At 36.9% G+C, this 26,025-nt stretch overlaps 1 protein-coding gene across 1 annotated transcript in view; it reads right to left on the reverse strand.

Annotated features, from left to right (window-relative positions):
* The window catches only part of CUNH18orf63 (chromosome unknown C18orf63 homolog), an 82,957-nt gene that overhangs the window by 48,870 nt on the left and 8,062 nt on the right, over positions 1–26,025 (reverse strand). Inside the window, exons 5-11 of the mRNA XM_008685927.1 lie at positions 25,941–25,982; positions 24,323–24,399; positions 18,451–18,560; positions 17,538–17,634; positions 17,340–17,425; positions 15,715–15,898; positions 6,316–7,335 (exon numbers count right to left, since the gene is read on the reverse strand). Coding sequence (XP_008684149.1) covers positions 6,316–7,335; positions 15,715–15,898; positions 17,340–17,425; positions 17,538–17,634; positions 18,451–18,560; positions 24,323–24,399; positions 25,941–25,982 — 1,616 coding nt within the window. The remainder of the gene's footprint in view (positions 1–6,315; positions 7,336–15,714; positions 15,899–17,339; positions 17,426–17,537; positions 17,635–18,450; positions 18,561–24,322; positions 24,400–25,940; positions 25,983–26,025) is intronic.

A 26,025-nucleotide genomic window follows, 5' to 3' on the forward strand; every position in this document is an offset into this window, starting at 1 on the left:
ACAGCCAGACTTCCTGCAGGGACCCAACACTTGCTTCCTGTGCACCTGACCATCTCCCCTTTGAACTGTAGACCAAAGCCTGCTGTCTTCTCAGGTCTCCTGCTGGCCAGTGCACTGATGTTGACCCTGCCATCTCCACACTCTCCTTTCCTTTGGCTCTGGGACTCCTCAACCTCTCTTTCTGACCTTATCCTGACTGCTCTTCTCTGTATCTTCTCCCTTTTCCTATTCCTTACACACCAATATTGTGTACTCAAAATTGTCATTCGTGTTCTTCTCTTCACTCTCTACACTCACAGGCGTCTTCAATAGTTCTATGTGGATGATACCCCAAACTCCATTTCCCTGAGCTTCAATATAGTTGGTCTATTGTCTGTCTCTAGGGTCTGTCTTTATCTTCTGCTAATGCCACTAACTCAGTTCACAATGGACTGAATCAGCCACCTTCTAATTTCCCCACCACGCCTCCAGTTTCTGTATTTTTAAAAGGTGACATTCTTTTTACAATTGTTCAAGACTGAAAATCCAGCTTCACCTGTGGCCCTACCTCCCCAGCCAGTCTCCCTGATGACCACTTCTAGGTCTGTCAGTACTGTCTTATTTTCTATTCTCTGCTGCCTGCACTAGGTTTCTGGAACAGCCTCTAGATGATTTCACTACGCAGCCTAAAACTCTTCTTTTACCACTGTGGCCTGGTTTGCAGTCATTCTGGTCCCCATACAAAGCACATGCTAACCACACAAGAACCAGTATTCACTGTTCCTAAACATGTATACCTCTTCATGCCTTTTCTCATTTGATTTCTCTTTGAAATGCCCTTCCTCACATTCATCCTGTGTCCCAAATGTGTCTGGCATAACTACTGTTCATCCTTCAAAGTCCTTGGGTACTCAATGCCAGTCAGTAAGAGAAACGGAAAATTTATGCCCAGAGATATACGATTATGGAGTCTATGGGAAAATACGGTTTCAAGAAGGGGATAATCAAAGGATAATATTGTTAAGGGTAATTAACAAGGAATCAGAGAAGTCCACTGATGACACTTCTCGAAAGAGCTGTTTACACTCATGATTTCCAATTCTCCCTTCTCCCTTCAGTCAGGCTTTTGCCTCCATCACTCCATAGAGTTGCTCGTCATCAACGGCCTCCACATTGTGAATGCGATGGTCAATCCCCAGTCCTGCTCCTTTTCATCTCAAGTGAGATGTGATCAAACCAAACACCTTCGAGTCACCCTCAGCACCTCTTTCTCTCAATCCCTAATCCAGCGTACGGTATCCTTCACGTCATGCGCAGAATCAACCACTCCTCATCTCTTCCGCAGCTGCCATGGTGGTACACCACTTCCACCTTTGCCTGGATGACTGCACAGCATCTGGGCTGGTCCCCCCATTCTTCTCTCGTGCTCTCCTCTAGCCTCAGTCTGTTCTCAATGCAGCAGTAAGAATGAGCCTGTTGAAACCCAAGTCAGACCATGTCACCCCTCTGATCCCAAGCCCATCTCACTCAGTGTAAAAGTAACTGTCTTTGCCATGGCTGACAGACCCAATATCACCAGATCTGATCTTCTGGTCTCCCCACTCTGGCTCATTTTACTCTAGCCACTCTGGGCTCCCTGATGTCTCTTGAACAGAAACAGTCTGTTCCTTATGCCTGGAGAGCTCACCTCCTTCACATCTTTGCTCAAGGAAGCCTACCTTAACCATCTCCCTTACTTTTCTCTATTTTTCTTTTTCATATACTTGTCACTTTCTAATACATTATATTACCTATTTGTCATGTTTATCGTCTGTCTCTCTCAGTGTTCACTGATAACATCCCAAGGTTAGTGTTCACTGATATATATAGTGCACAGCACATAGTAGATAATAAATATCTGTTGAATGAATGATTAAGAAACTTTTGAGAATACAAGTTCTGGGAAGTGGTGACGACCTAACTAGTTTACATGGATCCAGGAGCATGTGAAGAAATGGAACCATAAATGTAAAATAGTTTGGAATTTATCCAAGCCTTTCTATTCCTATATGTAGTCACTCCGAAACATGAAAACACACCTATCTCAATACCTTTATTTTCTTATTTAAAATAAGACACTATGTAGGATACAACAACATGGACACTTTAAGCATCAATAAATAATGACCATGACATCTTTAAACAGTTATAAATACTGACCGTTCCTAAGTATGAGTAAATACAATATAATGTCAATTCCAGCATAACAGCAGATGATGTGCAATTTGAAAAAGAGAGCAAAAACTGGTTAGTGAACGGGTTAGTCAATCATTGACAAACCCATATATTTTACCTATTTGATATGGTAAGCAACAAATACAAAGAAAATAATATATAATATAATTTTAGTAATATATAAAATGTAAATAGAAAAAATTCAAATACAGTAAGCAAAAAATAGTGTGAAATTGAAAATATAAATAGTACACGAAAAGCATTTTTACATTTCTATGAAGATGATTCTTAGCATTAATTCTGGCATATTGCCATATGTTTTTAAATGAAATGGCTAATCTTTTAAGGTTCTGCATATAGGCAAACATAAAATTATTTATGGTTTAAAACTGCAATGGTTCTAAAACTAACATACAATTGGAATATGAAGAATGATTTGAGGGCTGGGGCAGTGGTGTCCACAATGCATATAAATCAACAAAAATTTAAACAAGGAAGTGCAACTTAGTTTTCCCTAATTAGATTTGGAATTATCCTGGCTTTCAAAATTATAATCTTTAAAATGAACCAAAATCTTCATTAAAATCTTCATTAATTTCTTCAGTGAGTCTGAGCACAGCAATTTGGCCTGGAACCTCTTCTCTGAACATGAAATAGTAAATAATCAATCAATCTGTTCATGTATCTCTATAATAAATCATATATATACATATATATAATATGTGCGTACATATTATATGTACACACATATCATATATACATATATATCAAATATACATGTATTACATATATTTTGTGTGTTAAGTTTTCATTAAAATAAATATCGTAAAATGAAAAATAAACCTACTTTACACCAGAAAATAGACTGATCCTAACATAAGCAGGCTTTACCGTGTAGATTAACATTTATCTAAATGAAACAACATCCTATAAATTAGTTTTAGACACTAATGGAGTGGAGGAGGAGCTAGCAAGATTATTTATATAGAGTTGGAAGATACTACACACTGAGCAGTGGATTTATCTTTTTAATTATTTTGCTTAGTCTTATAATAAAGTAAGTCTTTTATTACCTAAGGCATGATGACTGGACAGTAGCAGGAAGGCAGCTAGGAATACATGGAGCAGAGGGAAAGACTGGTTGCAAGCAAGTACACGCTGTGATGACTGAGTGACCAAATATATATCCTTATTCACAGTATTTTCATTAACAAATGTCACCACAGCCTCACAAACACAATGACATACCATTTTTTAACCGCAGTCTACTAGTTATCCATCATACTAGTTTTAGAATGAGCAAAGGGCCACTCAAAATGGGCTTTAAACCAGCTGTGTTTCCTTACGAAAATGACAAAATAATATTTTAAAATAGAATTACTCTGGGAAAAAGAAATGCTTACAGTAAAAGACATACAGTAAATTAATCAACCAGGTGCAACTTCAAGAGCAAGAATTATATTTACAGTTTTGAAGCAGAGTTTGTACTCACTTTTGCCTTTAATTGCAATGATTTAGTGAAGTAGCAAAAACAGTGAATCACATTTAAAAAAATCAAAGTTCAACTTACACTCAGCTCTCTCCTGGGTTTTTAAAAATTTAATGAAGAATTATTTCAGTAGCATATTAATGAGGATTTTGTATTTCTTTTAAATATCTTATCACAACAATTATATCACATTTTGCAAATTAAACATCTAAAATGTTTGAAAGCCAGAATAATACTAATTAGGTAAGAAGCTCTATTTCTCTTTCTCCCTTTTTATAAGCTCAATAATTTATTTGTAATACAGACCAAAACGTCACTGTTGGCCTTTGCTTCACTGCACATACACTCCTATGTCTTTGCTAGGAACCCAGGATGGGTTGGCTGGAGACCAGACTACACGGCTGACGGGAGCTGTTTTTTCAGTAACACAGTGCTTGGTCCACTGCCTGGCACAGAGCACATACGTATGGCTGAACAAAGAAATCTTCACAGCAATATTTTGGTTGTATGACTGAAGGCTCTAGCTGCTCTGAGAAATAGGTTTTATGTTTATTGAGGTGTTTCTGTCAGTTTGCATATTAGACTAAAGTAAAATTTAGTGAGTTAGTAAAGATACCATAGATAGGCCAAAAATGTAATGTATATACATACGCATATTCTTTTTTTTCTTTAAAAATATGTTATCCCTTGTCTGGTAGAGAGCCATACTAAAGTGTTTATTTACTGAATTTGCTTTAAAATAGTATAGTAAAAAAGTGGATCTGTGAGAAACAGGTGAAATAGAGTGGTAAAATATCAGTAATTGTTAAGGCTGGGTGATGGCTACTTAGAGAATCTTTACACTATTGTTTATACTTTGTAAAGCTTGAAATCTTCAATAATAAAAATAATATATTCAAATACATCTCGATAAAAAGAGTAAGGGCAAAAGATATTTTCAACTAACAAAACTACCATGTACTTGCATATTTTAAAAATATCTGTTCAAAACCATTTATACAATATTGTCGCCACAGTGAAAAGTTGGGAACAACTTAAGTGTCAATCAGTAGTGACAGTTAATATGATATACCCACAAGCCATGGAATAAATACTCTGCACCCATGAAAATACCAATTGTCAAGTGATAAAGGAGGTTCCACAGCAGTGTACGGAGCCTGAGTCCACGCTCACAGGAGTGTGTCAATGTCCATCCATGTTCAGAGTGGTTATCTCTGCAAGAGGAATTACAGGTGGTTTTGTTGTTGTTGTTGTTGGGTGTTTTCGTTTTTTTTACTTTTCTCCTGAAACTGTTTTGTAATCTCAAATTTTTTACAGGGGTATATATTAACTTTATATTTGACTGAAATTATTTTCTATAATGATATCTGTAATTTTTCTCATTATGCTATTCCTTCTAGGTGATAGAATATTTTTTAATTTAAAAATTGTCTTAGGTCTTAAGTTATTCAAAGTGGGAAAGTGCTATACTTCTAAATATTATGAAATCTGGAATAGATTTTTTAAAATGAAAATTAAATTTTAAGGCATTCTAGCACATACACTTTTTTCCTTAACCACCTACTGATTGCATTAAGATGTAAGTCAAAAACTACATGAAACACATGATTAAAAAAATAGGAATAGAATTAAGTACCTTCTGGTTAATTGACATCAGGCTGAAATTCTATTACAGAAAGAAACAGCATTTATAAGAGAAAAGACAAAAATGTTTTTTAGTTTGTTCACAAGGAATTTGAATTGAAAATATTCCAGTAATTCTATGCAAAGAAAGTATTTGTGGATATTTTAGTAATATGTTTGTTCTTAGAATAAAACAGATGGCAGAACAGAATAAAATGCAATTTCCAGATGTATGGTTTGTGAATTCAGTGCCTTGGACTCAGCATTATCAGCTAAATCTCAAGTTTCACTTTAGCCAGCACTGCAATTTTGTGGAGTAAATTTTAACTTAATGATTAACCTTTGAAATATCATATAAGGTTAATTATCTTGGGTAAAAGTCCCAAAGGTACATGCTCTAGTGGTTGTGGAACCTTTCATCTTTAGGCGGTCTGTTACTGCTATGCCCCCTTTTTAGTCTGCAAAGACCACAGAGCAGTGTGGGAGACAGCCAGCAGTGGGACCTCTCTCCACCTCATCATTCTATGGGGGCCTTTAGTATAGCAACAGATTCTGTGTACAGTCCTTCCTTATTTAAGGGCTGCACTGTTCCCAGTACTTCCTATTTCCTTGCTGATTATAAGGCTTCAAGGAATTTAAAAGTAGCTCCTTCTTACCAAGAGGCTGGGGATCCTTAAACATGGCAAGATCAATTCAGATAATGTAACAAAAAAATAAAAATGTATCACTTAAGTTACCTGGTGGACATTTCCTTCCTTTGCACCCATGTTCTAAGCTTTAGGGGTGATGGGAGATTTCCGAGCTTTTGATTTGCCCACATCATGTATCTGTAATCAGATTGAAGAATCACACTCGGTTAAAATTATCTGTATTTACTTGCAGTTGTGTTAGGGTAGATACTCTTTCTCATTATGTTGTTTCTAGATGATCTGGGGCAAATCATTTAAACCTTTATTTAGGGGTCTGAAAGGCCTACCATATGATAAATACTCCAGATTTTTTTTTTTTACCTTGTTCCTAGAGAAACTGGACTGTCCATAATGGATAGTACTGGAATGAGGTCTCTTTGAAGTTTTTGAAGATTCCTGACACAATTTTCTTTTAGACCTGTAGGCTGTTTTGCTTATCAATTTGTAGTCATTTACATCAACTTTTATAGTTTGATTTATTGATTGTTGCTGTAGTAGTTGGGGATCTTCCATTTCTGTGTCTGATTCAAAAATGTGTGGTTGTTTTTTTATTTTTAGTGACTCGTGGCCTTTCCCTAAAATTTGCGTTATATATTTGCTTGTTAAACGTTCTTTTCCATTCACTTGGAAGTCAACAGCACTGTTTATTACACCTAAACTGTTATTTGACATCTGAAACGTTAAACTATTAGACAGGTGTTTGCTTTCATTTAAACTCACAGTTGATGATTCTCCATTAGAAGAGGGATATTTTATCATATTTTCACAGCACCCAGTGTTTTTTTCTTGCAGTCTAGAAGTCTTCTGATTTAAATTTCTCGCATTCATCTGAATGTTATGATTAGGTCTCTTTCTAATAGCTGGAGCTAAATTCAGTCTGTCATTTTGCATCATGCTAGTTTTAAGTGAAAACAATTTAGATTCTGTAACAACATGCTGTTTTCCTTTCAGGTTGCCAGGTTCTAAGATATTTTTGTTCATTTGTAATGACTGATTTTTGAAAACTGGTATGAACTTAGGGGCCATATTATTCTGGGAGCTAAAATTTGTGCCTTGAACTCGCATCTTTTCTCTGTTGGGCTTTGGTACTTCCAAATGTACTTGGGGTGCCTTGTCAGACAGGGATTTCTTTCTGTTCTGAACAGCTTCCTGCTGGAGGTGCAGAGTTGAGGACACCCAGGGCTTCTTCAGATGGCTGTCTGGAAGCTCCACCTTGTGGTCCATGACTACTGACCACGGTAGAAGACGCTCAGCCAGAGCAGGTCTTGTGGAAGGGGCCTGAGTCGGAGAGAACCTGAACATTTGTTTAGTGGTCAGATTAGGTGCCTTGACTTTGTTTTCCTGAAAGGATAGAGATTAGAAAATTCTTAAAATGTAAAAATGTTCTTAATGGAAAAGAAATAACATATAAAAATATCAAAATAAGAATATAAAGTAACACTACAATATATAAAACAGAATAGAAAAACAAAAAACCCATGAGCCTTCTTGAGGAAATATGTACACTTCTAATGGTTTGCATCCTTTTTAAGATGCCAACCATTCAAGATATTGTAAGATGAAGATATGTTCTACATTCTATATAAATCAACTATGAAAACTACAATTAGCTACCCATTGTCCTCCACATAGGTCCATGCTGCTCTTGCTCAGAATGTCCTTCCCTATTCTTTACATTCTTTCAACTTCCTAAGAATATGCTATCAGTATTTGTCACCAAAAAAATAGTAGTAAAAGGTGGTGTTCTTATCTTTCAGCACGCATGTTCCATCACCTTATATAGATACTAGATTCTTTGAGGGTAGGAACCATGATGTATTTATTCTCATATACTTCACATTTCTTTTTTTTTTTTAAGATTTTATTTGACAGAGAGACAGCCAGTGAGAGAGGGAACATAAGCAGGGGGAGTACAAGAAGAAGAAGCAGCCTCATAGCAGAGGAGCCTGATGTGGGGCTCGATCCCAGAACCCTGGGATCACGCCCTGAGCCGAAGGCAGACACTTAACGATTGCGTCACCCAGGCGCCCCATACTTCACATTTCTTAAAAGATTTTATTTATTTTAGAGAGAGCTCACAAGTGCATAAGTGGGGGGGGGGCAGAGGAAGAGGGAGAGTCTTCCAAGCAGACTCCCTGCTGCCCAAGGCAGGGCTCCATCTCAGACCCTGAGATCATGACCTGAGCTGAAACCAAGAGCTGGATGCTCAACTGACTGAGCCACCCAGGCACCCCTATACTTCACATTCTTAAATCATTCACAGTTACTATAACATACTTGTTCCAGGAAACTAAATGAATGGAAGAGGTGGTTGCATCTATACCAGGCCTTTAAGAATAAGTAGGATTTTGACTATAGGGCACTGGCTGGCTGTGTCTTGATCATTTCGTATTCTCACTGCCTAAAAGAGTGCTGGTACCTGGTAGCAATTCAACAAGAATCTGCCAGACTGACTCAAAGAGTCAGACAGCTCAAAGACAGCCAAGCATTTAGTCCTTTTAAAAAAATTGTGGTAATATAAATAAAATATAAAGTTACCACTTTGACCATTTTTCAGTATACAATTCAGTGGCATTGAGTACATTCTTTATTGTACTCCTGTTGTGTAACCATCACCATTATCATTTCCTTTTCTTCATTCCAAACAGAAACTCTGTAGTCTTCAACAACAATTCCAGTTTTCTCTCCTTGCAGCCCCTGGGAACCTCTATTTTACTCTCTAGGTCTATGAATTTGCCCTCTCCAGGTATCTTATGTAAGTAGAATTACACAATATTTGTCTTTTTGTGCCTAGTTTATTTCACTCAGCATGTTTTCAAGGTTCATCCATGTTGTAGCAGGGGTCAAAATTTCCTTTCTTTCTATGCCTGAATAATATTCCACTGTATAGAAATCCCACATTTTGCTGATCCATTCACCTGTTGATGGGAAGTGTTTATAGTCTTTTAAATTACATTATCTTTTGAGCCCTAGAGTCCATAAAAAAGTGACATGTGACAATAATCTGAAACATGGGATGGGGAGTTCTTTTCTCACCCTCCAGCATCAAAAACAAGAGTTACAACTTGAAATAAAATTTTAAAAATTGCTAGGAATAATGTGCAAACCAGAACAACTGGTTTGCCTCTCTCTACTACTGGAGATACAGTTGTTGAGTGGAGTTGAGAGGAAAGTTGGGAGAGAATTTTGGGAAATAAGAGTTGTAAATAGGCAAAGAAAAAGTGAGTGATCCAGTTATTAAGCAGAATAAATCACACTAAAACTTAGTGGTTCAAAACAATTAATTAGGTCTGCTCTCTCACGATTCTGAGGGCTGATATGGTTTAGTTCCGATTTTTTCATGGAGCTGCAGTGAGATGACCCTGGGGCTGGTGTCACTTCCTCATGTGTGATACTAGATGCTGGCTATAAACTGGACTAACTTTAGACAGTCCCTCATGTGGTCTGGGATCCCAGAGCAAGTGTCCCGAAAGAGACAGCTTCCACCTGACCCAGCCTTGGAAGTCACGCAGGATCACCTTTGTCACAGTTCTGCCCAGACCCAGGAGGAGGGAACCAGACTCCCTACCTCCCAATAGCATGAGTATTATCACTGGTCGTAAGGGCATGTGGATGGACAATCTTGTGGCCATCTTGAAAAATGGGAGTACATGTCAGAAAGCATGCTGTCTCTAGTCCGAACTCCTGTCACCTCTTACCATCTTCAAGCCTCCAATGTCACAGTACAGGTGGCCTACCAAAGGGCTGGGACGCTGTGCAATGAAGCTGCACAAAAACCTGATGGAGGCTTTAGAGAGACTTAAAGAGGAGATATAGCGGGAGATGAAGAAACCACAGTCCAATTCCTACCCAACACCAACTAACAAGGTGCCATAGCAGCATATCCCCAGGGGTCCGAGTTGTCTTACAGGCCTCATATAGACTTTCCAAGTATAAACATGGCTCTTGCTTCACTTCCACCTTCCCAATCTGTGCCACCCAAAGCCTGAACTATGCAGAGAAAGGAATTCAGAAAAATATACTTCTAGCATACTTAAGCTGACCTAGTACAAAGTCACCTTAGAGAACAATATTCCTTCTCCCACCCTGGCTATTCTTGGGAGAAGTGGGAAGATTCCAAGAAAAATCTTGGATGAGGTTTGAGTTGATGCTGAAAACGGATGAGGAGGGCTCACTTCTTGTCTGTAGATTTTTCAGGTTGGAGGCTTGTCCATGACAGTAGAGTAAGAAGTCGCCTTTCTTTACTTCCCCATAATTTTCAGAGGGCACAGAAGACCCTGCCAGGTTTCATGACCCTGAGTGAAGGGATACAGAGGTGGACTAATGAATAAGAGCTGGCTTATAACCCCTGGAGATTTGCTAGCCTGAATGAAAAAGCATGCATCAAAAAGGGGTTTGTATTAGTTTGATAGGGCTACTGTAACAAGTACCATAACTGAGGGGCTTAAGAAACAGAAATATATTGTCTCAAAGTTCTGGAGGCTACAAGTCCAAAATCAAGGTGTTGTTAGGATTATGGCCATGAAGAAAGTTATCTGTTTCAAGCCTCTCCTCTTGGCTTGTAGACGGTCATCTTCATATTCACAGGACGGTACTCCTGCACATTTGTCTGTCTCTAAATTTCCCCTTTATATAATACCAGTCATAATGGATTAGAGGCCCACTCTATTCCAGTATGACCTGATCTTAACAAATTATATATGCAATGATCCTATTTCAAACAAGGTCAAATCCTGAGATACTGGGAGTTAGGGCTTCCACACATGAATATGGGGCAAGGAGGACACAATTCAACTCAAAACAGGGTTTGACATGTACTTCTGAAGACAATGAAGAGGGAATGCAGCTGTTCTTCTGAAGGCTCTCTGAACAAGGGAGCTTAGAAGAAAACCTTATATGTCATCTTCATCAAGATACCACATGAGCAGAGACCACCAACATCAGACCAAACCAGGTCAAGAAACAAATGCCTCTCTCTCCCCTGCATTACCCAGCTGTGATGGATATTGGTAGACTGAAGTTCCAACATCCATTCTTCCCCCCATCTAGTGTTCCTTCCTAAACTGGTGCTTGGAAATCTAAAATGGACATTTTCTCCTTTGCAGTTAGGGTTCAGGATGCAATTTAGGATCAACTAACCAGACATACTTATACATTATTTGGAAGAAGTAAGGTAAAGCCACACTTCTGCAGTTTCTGCTGAAAAGTTCAATTATGAATGCCTTCAGTTTTTCAGTTGCAGAGTTAGCAGAAACCAAGTATCCAACTCACCATCTTTGTAGGTGTCCAGAAACAGCTTAGGGCATTCATTCTTCTGGACCATATTAGGTAAATACACCAAATGCCCTCACTCTATACAATCTTTTCCTGCACACAGATGCTATCATGGGGAGAAGAACAATTCTTGAATTTGAATGAAATTCTACCTCAAAGAGATGTTTTATCAGACGTGACTAGATCATAAAATATTTAGATAGATTTTTTTTTCCATTTGATGAAAAAAGGGTTCAAGAACTAAGCCATTTTTTTGACTCCTGCATTTTATAAACTGTAGTTACTTTTAAACAACATATTTACTACCTGATATTCCAAAAGAAAAACTCATTCTAGGTATATTCATATGAGAATAGAATTACTTGCATTCTGACGTAAAACTTAATGTAGAATATGTGTCTGAAATATGTTTATATTCACATCCTGTTTCATCTTCATCTGTTTCAGAAACATTCATCTGATGAAAATAACTTCCAAGGGCTTGTTTTGCCCCATAGCCTGTTGATGTATTATTTACTCATTCTTACAACTTCTAAGATACAGTAAATAGCCCAAAGGGTGAAACCTCTAGGTTTATATTTAAAATTTATAAAAAGACTACAAAAAGAACAATGTAAACAGCAGATGAGATCATAAATAATTCATGGAACTTAAAATACTTAAATGGTCAACAAACCAAAGCTTTATGATGTCATAACGCAACAAAAATCTTATGTTTTACTACATTATTACCATTATTCTGCCAGGTGTCGCTGGCAAATGTGGCTAAGCTGACTTAGACCTATTAAAATCTGGTTCTGTGTATTGCACCACCTGAGTGTTTCTTGATTAAAGTTGAACCAGAATTCAGTTAAGCTTAGATCTAACCACAGGCTTGCAGGAAATAGGTTTAGAATATGTTAACTGCAAATGACATGACACAAGAAAGCAAAAGTCAGATCTAGAATATGGGACATTCTCCAGGGCAAATGGTCCAGTTTTTCCAGCAAATAACTGACATCAAAAAAAAAAAAAAAAAAAAAAAAAAGGGGCGCCTGGGTGGCACAGCGGTTGAGTGTCTGCCTTCAGCTCAGGGCGTGATCCCGGCGTTACGGGATTAAGGGATCGAGCCCCACGTCAGGCTCCTCCACTATGAGCCTGCTTCTTCCTCTCCCACTCCCCCTGCTTGTGTTCCCTCTCTCGCTGGCTGTCTCTATCTCTGTCAAATAAATAAATAAAATCTTAAAAAAAAAAAAAAAAGGGAAGGGGGTTTGGAATGTTATAAAATAAAAGAGACCTAAAAGATATAACAATCAAATGAAAATATGTGGACCTTGCTTGGATTATGATTTAAACAAAGCCCCTAAAATAAATCTTTGAGATAAACAGGAAATTGGAATATGGACTGGTATTAGATGATATTAAGGAATTAATGTAAATAATTCTTAAAAGTTCCTGTCAGATAGAGATGCATACTAAAGTCTACAGACGAAAGAACATCATATCTCGGGTTTCTTTTAAATACTCCAGTTTGGGGCGCCTGGGTGGCACAGCGGTTAAGCGTCTGCCTTCGGCTCAGGGCGTGATCCCGGCATTCTGGGATCGAGCCCCACATCAGGCTCCTCCGCTATGAGCCTGCTTCTTCCTCTCCCATTCCCCCTGCTTGTGTTCCCTCTCTCACTGGCTGTCTCTATCTCTGTCAAATAAAATCTTTAAAAAAAAAATAATAATAAAATAAAATACTCCAGTTTACTCCCCACCCAAAACTACATCAAAGAAGAGCTAGATGATAGGCATATGAGTTTGTTATACTAATTTCTTTTATTTATCTTTGAGAACTTCCATCAATTAAAAAAGAAAACTAGTTTGGTGAAGCACTCCTGATAATATAATTTTTTTAGAGTTGGTTGAGTTTTATCAAATAGTCTGATCAATTTGTTTTTCACTTTATAAACTTATGCTTTTTAGACTGCATGAATCTTAGAGCTAACATGTGGTGTAGCAATAATAGGAATTAACATTTACTGAGAGCTAAGTACAAAAAACTGTTCTGGGTATTATCTAATCCTAAAACCAAAGCCAAAACACCCTGTGAAGTACCGTGAAGGATGTGCTGACATGCTGCTCAGATCCCCTTCACAAAAAGGTTGCTGCCCCCACTGCTGGGAGCTGGCCCCTGCAGGGACACCCTAGCTCCAGAAACCTACCTCACCTAAGGACATGCCTGTCCTGGGTGGCCCAAATCCAATGACAGATGAAGGAGGAGGTATAAAGGCCTGGCTATTTGGACAATGCAAAACCACCACGATAGGCTGTTTCAGCCTTAGAACTCCTGAAAATTGGCCAAAGCTAGCTGGTACCTGCCTTACTAATGACTTCTCCCTTTACCCCGTCTTCTTCCACCCTCACCTTCCACAGGTGTTCCAAGTTCAGTCCCTAATAAAGATCATGCGCGCTAGTCTCCAGGGTCAGCTTCTTAGAGACCCAAATTTGTGACAAATGTTATTATTACCACCACTACCATACCCTGTTTTACAAGGCAACTGAGGCACAAGATCAAATAACTTGCCTAAGATTATACACTTAGTAAGGGTTCCTAGAACCAGAGCTCTTAAACACAGATCTTAACTTTTTCAATTTCATGACTAAGAATCTTCCTCTGGGTTTCAGTTCTAATTCTGCCATATTTAACTGTGTGGCTTTGGTTAAATTACTTGGATGCTCCGAGCTTTGGTTTCTTCTGCCAAAAGTTGGAAGATAATTCTTTATTCTAAAATGATTAAGATGATTAAGATGAAATAATACACATAAAAGAAGCTGGCAAAAAACTGAGTAGGATAAATTCTTATTGTCAGGAGCAATACAAAGACCAGAATTTCCAATTAAGTGTTATTTCACCTTTAAGAAGCAAATGTGCACAAGTAATATTGTCCAGATTCACTATTTCTAAAACAGACATGGGCTGGAAATATAAGTATTCAATAAATATATCCAATAAAAACGCATTATATAATGACATATTTACTTCTGAATTCCTCAGATTTGGACTTGGCCAGTAACTACTAAATATGTTATGTCTGGGCAAAACTTTAAGATTCATTATCATAAGGATGTCAACTGGAATTTGTCCACTCACGTCTTCCCCCTCCCCCTTCCTTCCTTTCTCTCTCTCTCTCTTTTTTTTTAAAGATTCATTTATTCCAGAGAGACAGAGAGAGAGAGCAAGGGTGAGGGGTGGAGGGAGAGAGAATCTTAAGCAGACTCCTTGCTGGGTGCCAAACCTGATGTGGGGCTCGATCTCATGACTTTGAGATCATGACCTGAGCCGAAATCAAGAGTCAGATGCTTAACCGACTGAGCCACCCAGGCACCCCTCACATTCTCTTAGGAAATGGCCTTGCTACTGGCCCTGATGTCTATCTAGGCTGCCATGTTTTTATACTATTTATATGAGGTGTCCTTGACTCAAGGATCCCAAATCCAGACACTAGCTGGTGACAGACCATATAGCCTGGCCTGGAAAGATGAATGGGGCCTATCAGATCCAGGCTCTGGTAAATTTTAATTGAGGATCATAAAGACAATGAAAGAATTAGCACAGAAGCAAAAGCTGAAAAAATGCCATGAGCCATAGCAAGTCAACACCATGTGAAAGCTGAAATCACTGGAGCAGTGGAAACTACAATAAACAGAGGACCCTGTCAAGGAAAAAAGATTAAACAGACACAGAATTATTCATAGAATTCATATTACAATTCAAACTGCTCAAATTGTTCAAACTTTGGTCCTTCCCTTTTATGAAAACACACAATTGTCATTTGTAAGAAAGGTCACTGCTGAAAATTTTGAATTAAATGCCTTATATTTGTTTCTCAAAAATTTCCCTTCCAATTTTATTATCTGTTGACAAAGAAATCTTATTCTAGTGAGTGTGAAGATAGGCCGGCATATTTTCTTCATCAGTATTGCTTCATTGCTACTTCTTTTTTTTTTTTTTTTTGGTAAGATTCTACTTAACATATCATCTTACAAGGAAAATGTCATTAAATTAATTAAGCAGACTCAAATGAAGTGGCAGTTCAAAGTAAACTTGGATTTGTATGAGACAAATGTTCCCAAACTACCCTATAAGATCATTTATCCATTGAAAAAAACTTTTAATGAACACCTATTTTGTATCAGGCACTTGGCATAAGAAAATGAATATGATCCCTGCCCTCCAGGAGCTCATGCTAAATTAGAAAAGACCAGTAAACAACTACTGATACAATGCCACATTAAATACAAAAAAGACAACAAATGGCAGTGATAAATGGTCAAGTACAAAAACAAATAGAATTAGGGAAACTGAACTGAGAGAAAAGAATTCTAGTACAATGGGTTAGATAGTCCCTCACAGAAAGCAAGAAATCCAAGATAGGTGCATACTATGTCTTAGAGAGCTCAGTAGGACATGAAATCTCTTACCTGTACATGAGGTTTCATTAGATCTTGTGTGTAGTAGCATGGTTTAGTTGTCATCTTTATGGGAAAGCCACAGATATGAGGCAGTTTAGATTTTAAGTCTGAAATGAAACTTTTCAACACACCTTCCAAATCTACCCTTGGAAAGAATTGTATGGGCTGACTTCTGATGCAGCTGAGAGGGTATCTGAACAATGTTAAAGAACAGTAGAACAGTTTTTGTACTTAAGAGACAAAAATTTCTTTTTTTCTTCTGAAGATTTACTTATTTATTTTAGAGAGAGAGAGAGAGAGAGAGCAAGCACACACACACAAGCAGAAGGAGCAGAGGGAGCGAGAATCTCAAGCAGACTCCATGCTGAGTGCAAAGCCTGACTCCGGGCTTGATCTCACGACACAGATCACGACCTGAGCTGAAACCCAAGAGTCAGACACAACCAACTGCACCATCCAGGCACCCCAAGAGATATCAATTTCTATGGAATTAAAAAAGTATTACAGTATTAACTGTTAAAAAGGCACACATAACTAAATCCTAACTATTTCATATATTGCTTATTTCATATTTTCCAAACTAAAAGTGTTTTATCACAGGGATCTTGATTCATTCCATTTTAACACTCAAAATCAAGACTGCTCATTGTGTCCTTATTATAGAGCTTTCTCTATACACTTGCAGACTAAGATATTCCAAAAACGATTTATACTAAAGACACTATGACCTTTACAGATTACAAAAGTAAGTGTTGATAGTAAACAATAAAGAGGTTGCACCTCCAAAAGCTGTAAAAATTCAGTACAAAGAAACAACACATATAGAGTGTATTCAAGCTTCAAAAGCAATTCTTTGAGAAGAGCAGTTACTTTTTCTGATGAAAAATATTCTGAGGATTTGGAATAATGTCTTTGCATGTAATGAAAGAGAGCAGTTGATCCCCGTCAACCTCAGTTTTATATTAAGATTTGGGTTAGGAAGTGTAGAATGGAGAAAGAGAATACTACGTATGGCTCTTCCTTCTTCCCATTTGAAACTCCAGCAGGTCAGAATACAGAGACAGGAATGTGAAATCAGTACCAATTACAACTGAAGGGTTTCACCTGAACACTCATAATTATTATTAACTTATTTTAAATAATGGTAAGACAGATATTTCTTAAATCATTGGGGTGCATTCAGTGCAAGTCAGATCCTCTAAATTTTGCCTGTAAAATTAAATAATCTTCCAAAGACAAAAATCTTCCTTAAAAGATTAATTCTTTTGATTTTACCCTTTCAATAATATCCAAAATACCACTGGAGGGAGCCCTTGGATAAGGAGAATCCTAAGACTGTCTTACTGTTAGGAATCATGTGAACATTTTTCTATCTATAGTTCCTTTTGTTGCCTAAATTGTTGCAATAGTGCTTAAAAGAAAAAAAAATAATCATTATTAAGTTCATTCTCAAATAAAAATAGAAAAATTCTATGGAAAAAAAAAACATTCAAGTAGGGGGAAAAAAGTAGAGGGGAACGCAGTTTCATTTAGGCATAGAGAAGACTGAAAATGACAACATCAGAGCCAGAAGTAAGACTGGATCATGAGATCAGCAGGGGGCTTTTGTCGTAAGTCAGTGTGTAAAAGGATATGTGAAGAGCCTTCCTTCTATCATTCTGAAGTAGACGCTGCAGTATATTTTAGTATTTCCACAATCTTCTGGAAGTTTATAGCCATACTAAAAATTAAGAACAAAGCTGAAATTCTCTTAAGAGAAAGCTAAATCGAGGTAAATTATAAGAAGCAAAAACCAAATAGCTTCTAATATAATATACATTTCTATCCCTTACCAGGCTATCCCAGTGCATCTGGAAATCTTCGTATGAGTGAAAAGGACAGTCAGGGGGTGTGGTGTGAAGAATACTTACTATTTGTCCCCTTTTCATACTATGAAAGATAAAAGTTGATAAAATATTATGAGACAGTGCTTGGATATAATTTTATTTAACTATGTAATTTAATTTAGAAAATACTCAAAGAGATTTAGCCACTATCAATACATAAGTAATAAACTAATCATTTGCTCCTAGTTCCAAGTACACCATTGTATTAAATCTTAACCAGAATTATTAGGAAAAACTAAATTGAATTTATGCAAACAATATGCCAGTTAGAAACACAAAATAATGTTTAGTAAATATTGCCATACAGAAGTATGCCTAGTAACTGTTAGACTCTAAGGAAAGGTCTGTTAAGAGTTAAATGAATCAGACTCAAATCTGTGTTCCCTATCTACCTCTTCCTGTTTTGATGATTAAATTATTATGCATATTCCGTTAGTTAATTAAAGTTCTTTTTCCTAAGCAGGTTAAAATTTCATCCCAATAGTCCTATTTATATTAATAACAAGCCATTTTTTTCCCCTAAAGACAGTACAAACTTAAAACAGTTCCTATCAAATGATAATGAATCATTAATTATGTGCACAGTTTATAAGGTTTTACTGATATTATTATAATAGTTGTAATTTCATGAGATATCTGGAAATTTTACTTTTGTAAAGACTATGTTTAACAAAAATATAAGTGTATAATACAATTTAGTAATTGGATACCAGAAATTGATGGCTTCTGTACAAATCGCTTTAAAAAATTCAGCTTCAAAAATCCCTTTATACTTTTACACACATTGTTGCTGAAGCAAAATGAAAGAGAACTAACTATAACTTGGACCCATCCCAGATGATACAAATTGAAATCTCACCTTGGCAAAACATAGCACCAGTTGCTTAAAATTGAATGTCCTTCAATGACAGCATTCTTGTTAGTATCAAAATCCTTTATAATACTCTGAGAAATACCAAATTCTCTTAGCTTTTAATAGAAATAAGATTTAATGCGTAAGTCCTCAAAAGAATGTGCCAAACAAAAAGAAACACAGTCAATTACAAAATGGTTTTAAAGGCTTAGTTTAAGATGGAGGTGCATAACACTTTACATAATGTGATCGATATTTCGGCTTTCCCTATTTCTCTCTGTGCGATATATCAAGTATTTCATGCTCTCTCATTTTCCAATCTTGAACCTCTCTCATACTTATTTCAACTGGTTTTCAACTTTTTGATTATGTTTATAGGAAGCTGAATTCCTTCTAAAGGAAGATAGTTACATTTTGTAAGAATAGTGTCTTTTTTTTTTTTTTTTTTAACTGGAGGATGAGTTAGGGAGTTGTTCCTCTATTTGGTCTTTGCAAGGGAGAGCACAGAGCCAATACTCTTCTTCTGTATCCCTTTTCCATCTCTCGGAATGCTTTTCCTCTGGTCCTCAGGTGCCCTATCTGCAGGGTATTTAAGCTTATAGTTTACCAGTCCTTTTCCACTTACAGTTTCCTTACCCAGTGGGGCATTTTAATACAGTGAATCAAAGATAAGGAGAGATTTAAGTGAAGTATTAATGTCCTCCTAAGAGGACACTGTGTTAAGACAGAATGGTTCATAATCCCTCCCCCCCATTTAACCTATCATCATACAGCTTTCAGGAAATAATGTTCTAACTTCATTCTCTACTACTGCTTTTCAACAAACTCCAACTAAACTGGCCATTTTTTTAAATTGCCTAGACAAGTCATAAGTAACAATACACTTGCTTAAAGCACTGCCCTTATTCTGATTTATCTGAGTTCTACAATGAGAGCCTTACAGGCCTAGAGCTAGACCTAAACTCCTCTACGTTCAGCGACCGATCCTTCCCTGAATTATAGCATTTATTAAGACTAATGGAAATGAGGGAGCAGGGCAGAGCAGAGAAACATGAAAGCAGGAATAAGAAGATAAGAACTGCTGGTTATGTTGTGACGTAAGACAGCAAAGACAGTAAGAATGAATAAGGATTCATATTGTCCTGTGCACTGGAGATAAATCTTGCCCTGTGATGTATTGTGCTTAAGAGCTAAGTTGTCTAATCTGTGACCTAAGAAAAGGATGGTCATGGGGTGCCTGGGTGGCTCAGCCAGCCGGTTAAGCGTCTGCCTTTGGCTGGGGTCATGATCCCAGGGTCTTGGGATCCAGCCCCACGTTGGGCTCTCTGCTCAGCGGGAGCCTGCTTCTCCCTCTCCTTCTGCCTGCTGCTCCCCCTGCTTGTGTGCACATGTGCACTCTGTCAAATAAAGACAGAAAATCTAAAAAAAAAAAAAAAAATGATGGTCAGTGCTGGGATGGCTGTGAATGTCAGGAAAGACTGACTGCAGGTGAATAAATAGATTATCTGAGGGAAAACAGAACCTAAAATCGAATTCAGAGAGGGTAGGTATCCCGTCCAAATAGTCACAGTATATGGGTTCTCATATACACCCACTTACATAGCTTGAGTTTATATATCCTTCTGGCTATTTTCAACACTAGTCGGAGATTCAAGCAAATTACTGCTGAGATCTCCATGGTACCAGCACTTAATGTCTATATTGGCTTTTCTCAACATAGATTTTTCTGAAGACTGGCTAACTACCCAAGTGTTCACCATATGCCCCAAGAGAAAGTTAACCTCTTATCTGTATTAACTTAAAAAATATTTATAATGTGTCCTTTTCTGAACAGACCTGCACTTACAAGATACTCAGTAAGTATCCCTTCTTCCTTATAATGCCAAGCTAAAGAATTTGGACTTTATTTGCTCTAGGCGATGCTGGGATACTAGAGATATTTAGTTTGGGGCCATCTGTTTTAGAAAGAGAACTCTACTGATACTGTGAAGAAGAATTAGAGAATAAATAAGGGGAAGGCTGGAAAAAAGAAAGCCAATATAGAAACCATTTTAATGGTTCAGGCAAAGAAGAGAGTTTAATTAGAGCAGCAGAAATGGAGAGAGACAAAGAAATTTCAGAGACCTAGGCTATTAATGGCTGATTGGATATAGGAAGTGAGATCCAAGGATAACTCTGAAATTTGTAGCTGGTTAACTTATTGGCTATTGATGCCAGTAACCAAGAGCAAATACAAGGAAGGAGAGAGTTAGGGCTAGGGAGGGTGACAAATAATTCAGTCTCAGGCATAACCGAGATTGCGCATCATTAGTACATTCATGTGAAAATATCTGAGAAAGCACAAATTGCAACTATACAAGAATATTTGGGAGGTAAGTGTATAGGCTTACCACTGAAAGAGTTGAACCTGCTAAGGAAAAGAAAGGTGGACTGAAAATGGAACCCTAGGGAATAGCAACATTTAAAGTGCAATAAGAGAAGAAAGAACCATGAATGAATGGTAGAAAATTCTGGATAAAAGAAGTTTCAGAGAAATCAAAAAAGGATATGATTTCAAGAAGGAAACTGTATGGTGTACTGGGTGTTATACGCAAATAATGAATCATGGAACATTACAACAAAAACTAAGGATATACTGTATGGTGACTATCATAACATAATAAAAATTATTATTAAAAAAAAAAAAGGAAAGGGTAGAAAAAAATGTCAGAGTTCCAAGGTTTCAAATATGAATTCCCTCAAACATCTTTTTCTCTGAACTCCTAAAGTCATGTAAGTTCTTATGATGCTTAGTCTGGTACTATACTGTCAAACCCTGTTATTTGTTATTTTTTTTCAATACATAATAAATATCTATTCCTGTCAGGCTCTATGGGTCGTACAAATTTGAGTCAAGAAACCTAACGCTAAGTGAAGGAAGTATAATGTAGTGTAGCAGAAAGAACAGAGTCAAAAGAAAAACTCTTAAATCCTAAATCACTTTCTTACCACCTTCATGACTTAGAGAAAATTACTTAACCTCTGTTTCAGCTTACCTACTTAAGGGGAATGAAAGTGTAGAAGATAAACTGGAAAGAAGAGAAAGAGTAAACATCCTGCTCCTCACCTTTATTCCCCTCACCAGACCTATAACCAATACTAGATTTTGACAAAAGGAAAATTCAATGCAATTATCTTTTAGTCTATATGGGGAACAAAGGTAAATAAGGCAAAAACCTAGACTCTCAAAGAGATCACAACTTAGTAGGAACATAGACATGTATGAAACTAATTTTTGTAACAGTCAGAATATGAAAAATGCCATATCAAAAATTTAGGTAAAGTGAGATTTGGAGGAGCTGATGATCAATTATAATTTAGGGAATCAATTTAAATGAATAGAACAAGTGTGTATTGAGTATATAATGTTGAGTAGAAGAGAGGCATACATCTTCCCCATTTCTGGTGTTTGCTCCCATGTTGAGAAAGCGTTAATACATATTCCCCATGTCTCTTTGCCCTTCCATTCATTCCTCTCTAGGGCAGGCCAGGTGACTTACCTAGTTGATAAAACTGGGACAATTCCTTCTTCTTCCTCTTGGGAACTGGCCTGCTGGCAGAAAGTAGTGTACTGCATTCTGTCATATGGGGAATGGTGCCTGATCTCCCAAGGGAGCCTGTGGGTTTCCATTACTCCACAAGTAGGTGGGGAATCTACCTAATTCTAGGGTTCAGATAGGCCACATTCTCTAATAACTGTTTTTTTTTTTTCAATAATAAACAGTGTGACCATATATCCATTAAAATAAATAAAATGGAGACCAAACTTGAAGATTCCTTAAGCAGACAAAACCAGTTAAACCACAGAAGTAAAACCTAATCTAGCTCATTCTATAACACAACTGAAATTTAATTATTTCTTGTAAATGCCTCTAAAAATCATAAGTAAAACTTAAATTGTTTCCCAAAACAGAGTAAGATAATCACTTTTAACCAATCCCCTGTCATTTGGAAAACCCCATTACTATAACCAATCATTATAAAGATAAAACAGCTTCCACATTTTCATTATATAAGTTGTCCTGCAACAACACCGTTCTGAGTTTCATTACACTGTTAGTCTGAAGACTCTTGGTTCACCAACTATTCTTTTACGTACAATAAACTCAATAAATACAATTTTAGTTGATCTGATTTTATTTTTAACATATCCTAGTTCATATATGTTGGGCCAGTATCCCCTTAGGTTAGTGTCCCTTTCATTCTCAAAAGTATCCATTTGGGATCATAAATTGTATTCTCATCCTAGTAATAAAGATGGTATTCTCATCTCTATATGTCTTATTCTTCTTTGTCAATCTCTAATTGATTCAAAACTCTAGATATATAAAGTACAAGTCTCATCCATAGAAAATTCAAAGGGCAGTAAGACATGATATTAGTCCTTAAGAAGATTATTATAAAGTAAATTGGGGATATAAAAATGAGTATAATTCTAAACATACAACTAACTATGTGAGCATGGTGCAGAATAGAATGAAGGTTTGTAAGAGGCTGGGAGGTCACAGTGGCTCCAAGCCTTGGAAATGTTCCTCATCAGTACAAGATATTCATGTCATGCTGCCCATTCCATTTGTTTTTACGCAGGTTGTTTCCCTACTGGCTTACATAATTCCTGAGGGCCAGATACTAGATCCTATTTATTTTTGACTTGTCTATTGCCTCAACATAGCAGGTAATCAAAAGTTAAGAGGAGTATGAATGGAATAGCACTGGAGCTGACCCTTAAAGGATGGGCAGGAGGTATAGCTAATGAGAGGGTCACTCTAAGCAAAGGAGGAGTCATCTGTCTCAGCGTAGACACTACTGACAATTCGGGTTAGGTAACTCTTTGCTGGGGTAGAGACGGGGTTGCTGCTATGTGCACTGTAGGATTTTTTAGCAGCATCGCTAGCCTTAAACCACTAAACACCCCTCCCCCTTTGTCATAACCAAATTTTTGTTCAGACATTACCAAATGGTTCATGGGGAACAAAGTCATTCATTTCCTTCTCCACCCCCCTCTACTGAGATCCACTGTCACAGAAGAAGGAAAACAATATTTATTGAGTTACTATTAATGTGTAAGTTTCTATGCCTGGTGCTATGGGAATTAGTAAAATAAAAGACATATTCTTCTAAGAAGGCAAACAGCGTTACGTATATATTTTTTACAAATTTAAAAAGTGCTACCAGAATGCTAATGAGAGGATATTACATTTAGTATGAGCTGAAACAGTGTTTTTAATATTTGGAGGTGAAAAAAGAGGCAAGAAGTGAGTGCTGAGGCAGGACAGGGTGGTGGAGAGTGTGGACTGCCATCTAAAAAGATTTTTGAGCAAGAGAATAATATGATTAAATCTGTGTCAGGGGTGCCTGGGTGGTTCAGTCGGCTAAGCAGCTGCCTTCAGCTCAGGTCATGACCTCTGGGTCCTGGGATGGAGCCGCAGGTCAGGCTCCCTGCTCAGTGGGGAGTCTGCTTCTCCCTCTCCCTCTGCCCCACCCCTATGCTTGTGCTCTGTCTCTCTCAAATAAATAAAATCTTTAAAAAATTTTTTAAATATCTATGTTAAATTGACAGAATGATGTTTTCTTTTTTATAATAATTTTTTATTATGTTATGTTAGTCACCATAGAGTATATCCTTAGTTTTTGACGTAATGTTCCATGATTAGAATGATGTTTTCTTTGAGTAAATAGATTTAGAACAGTATCAACATATCAAGCATTTAATAATGGACTTTGATAAAAAAAACCATTATTACTCTTCTTGTTAAAAATTAAAACCTACTAGCATATTGGTAATAAAGTATACAGTAAACACAGCAAAGTTAATTATAGAAATCAAAATATGTGGTACCTCAGGTAGTGGCAGTCTGATTGTGTAAGCTTCTATACTTATGCAAACTTGAGTTTCGGTTACATTGATGTTTAATACTGAAAATAAAATATTAAACGGTGAACTTTCTGGACTTATTACTCCATTTTATTAAGTTAAATATTTTAAGTAACAAAAAAGAACTTTATTCACGTTAGAAACTCAATTAAGAATATGTATTTTTTTCCACACATGGTAAAAATCCAAAAAAATCACCATATAATGTTTGAGAGTCTGCAGATGAGACAGAGGCCTGAAACAACACAGATATATGGGCATGTATGTATTGGGGGGGGTCACAGGGCAGGGTTACAATAAGAACAATGAGACATCCCACAGTTAGAAAAATTCAACAAGTACCTTTTACAAGCTTGATTTCTATTATATGTGAAAAATGGACACTGTCTTCTTAAATCGGGAGAGGTGCCATGCCAAGCTTCTAACTTTATAGTCTCTTCCTAACAAATGCCTATCAATATACCAGCATATATAATACAGATCTCATAGAGCCCCAAAGCTTCTACCTTGCTTTCTCATAATTAGAATTACTTATATAAGGCAGAGAGTGGTTGTCTTGGGTAGGGGTAGTACCTGAAAGAAAGCATGAGGGGATTCCTGGAGAACAGGTAATGTTCTGTATCTTGATTCAAGAAATGGTTATGAGGATATGTTTAGTCTGTGAAAATCCAATGAGCTATACACTCACAATTTGTCAGTTCTGCTACAGAATATTACATTTGGTAAAACTGAAAGCAAAATTCTAACACAAGAGTGAGGAATTTTGCTCTTCTAAACTTTTATCTTTAACCTCTGACAGCTATAGCCTCTTACAGTGTCTGGGGATGAAACTGAATCTCTATAATGAACCCATCTGTCCGGAGCTGGAGCACAGTGACTGCCGCTGTCCAACCTGAACATAAAACTAGGGCAAGGAGGGCAAATAGGCTTCAGCCCGAAAGTCAACTCAAATTAAATAGCTGTGGATTATAGGTGCTAGCTCAGGATTTAAGGCTATGCCCAAATTGTGGTGAAAGCTACCATGATTGATTAATGTTTACTTGGGCTTAGGATTGCCACCTGTCTGCTCTTTGTGGAGTACTGTTTAGGAACAGGTCTACTTGAACAGCCATGCTTATCAATGAAAAGAATTAAACCATACTATAAACTGTGTATTTTAGATCACCTTTGTCTCTTTAAGCAATCTTTTTTTCTCTTTTAAGGAAAAGAAGAATTATGTTCTCATAAGAAATACATCTTTTACTTACAACAGTACTAAAGAATTTTCAATGATATGACTCTGGAAACTATACATTACAAATGTCTGCAGAATTTAACTTCTTCAGAGAAATAATTTTAATTAAGTATAGAAATCAAAAATATAGATTTTATTTCAATTAAGAGAAGTGAATTTTTTCTCTTATAAGTAAAAACATATATAGTGACCCAGAGATGATGTCCTGGGTAAAACTGTGCTTATAATAATACCGGATTATATTCTGATATTCATCAAGATTGCAATAACCCAACAATCTGTAACACTGTTTTAATGACTGTTAGCCATATTAATGTTTTATCTATTGACTTATGCATTTTTACTTACCAATAGCATTTTGCTTTCCCATCCGAGAAAGAAATCCTTTTCCTTAAAAAATTCATAGGGTATGTCATATTATTATATCATACAA

Source organism: Ursus maritimus, unplaced genomic scaffold (assembly GCF_017311325.1).
Source record: "Ursus maritimus isolate PB19 unplaced genomic scaffold, ASM1731132v1 scaffold_18, whole genome shotgun sequence".
Lineage (NCBI taxonomy): Eukaryota > Metazoa > Chordata > Mammalia > Carnivora > Ursidae > Ursus > Ursus maritimus.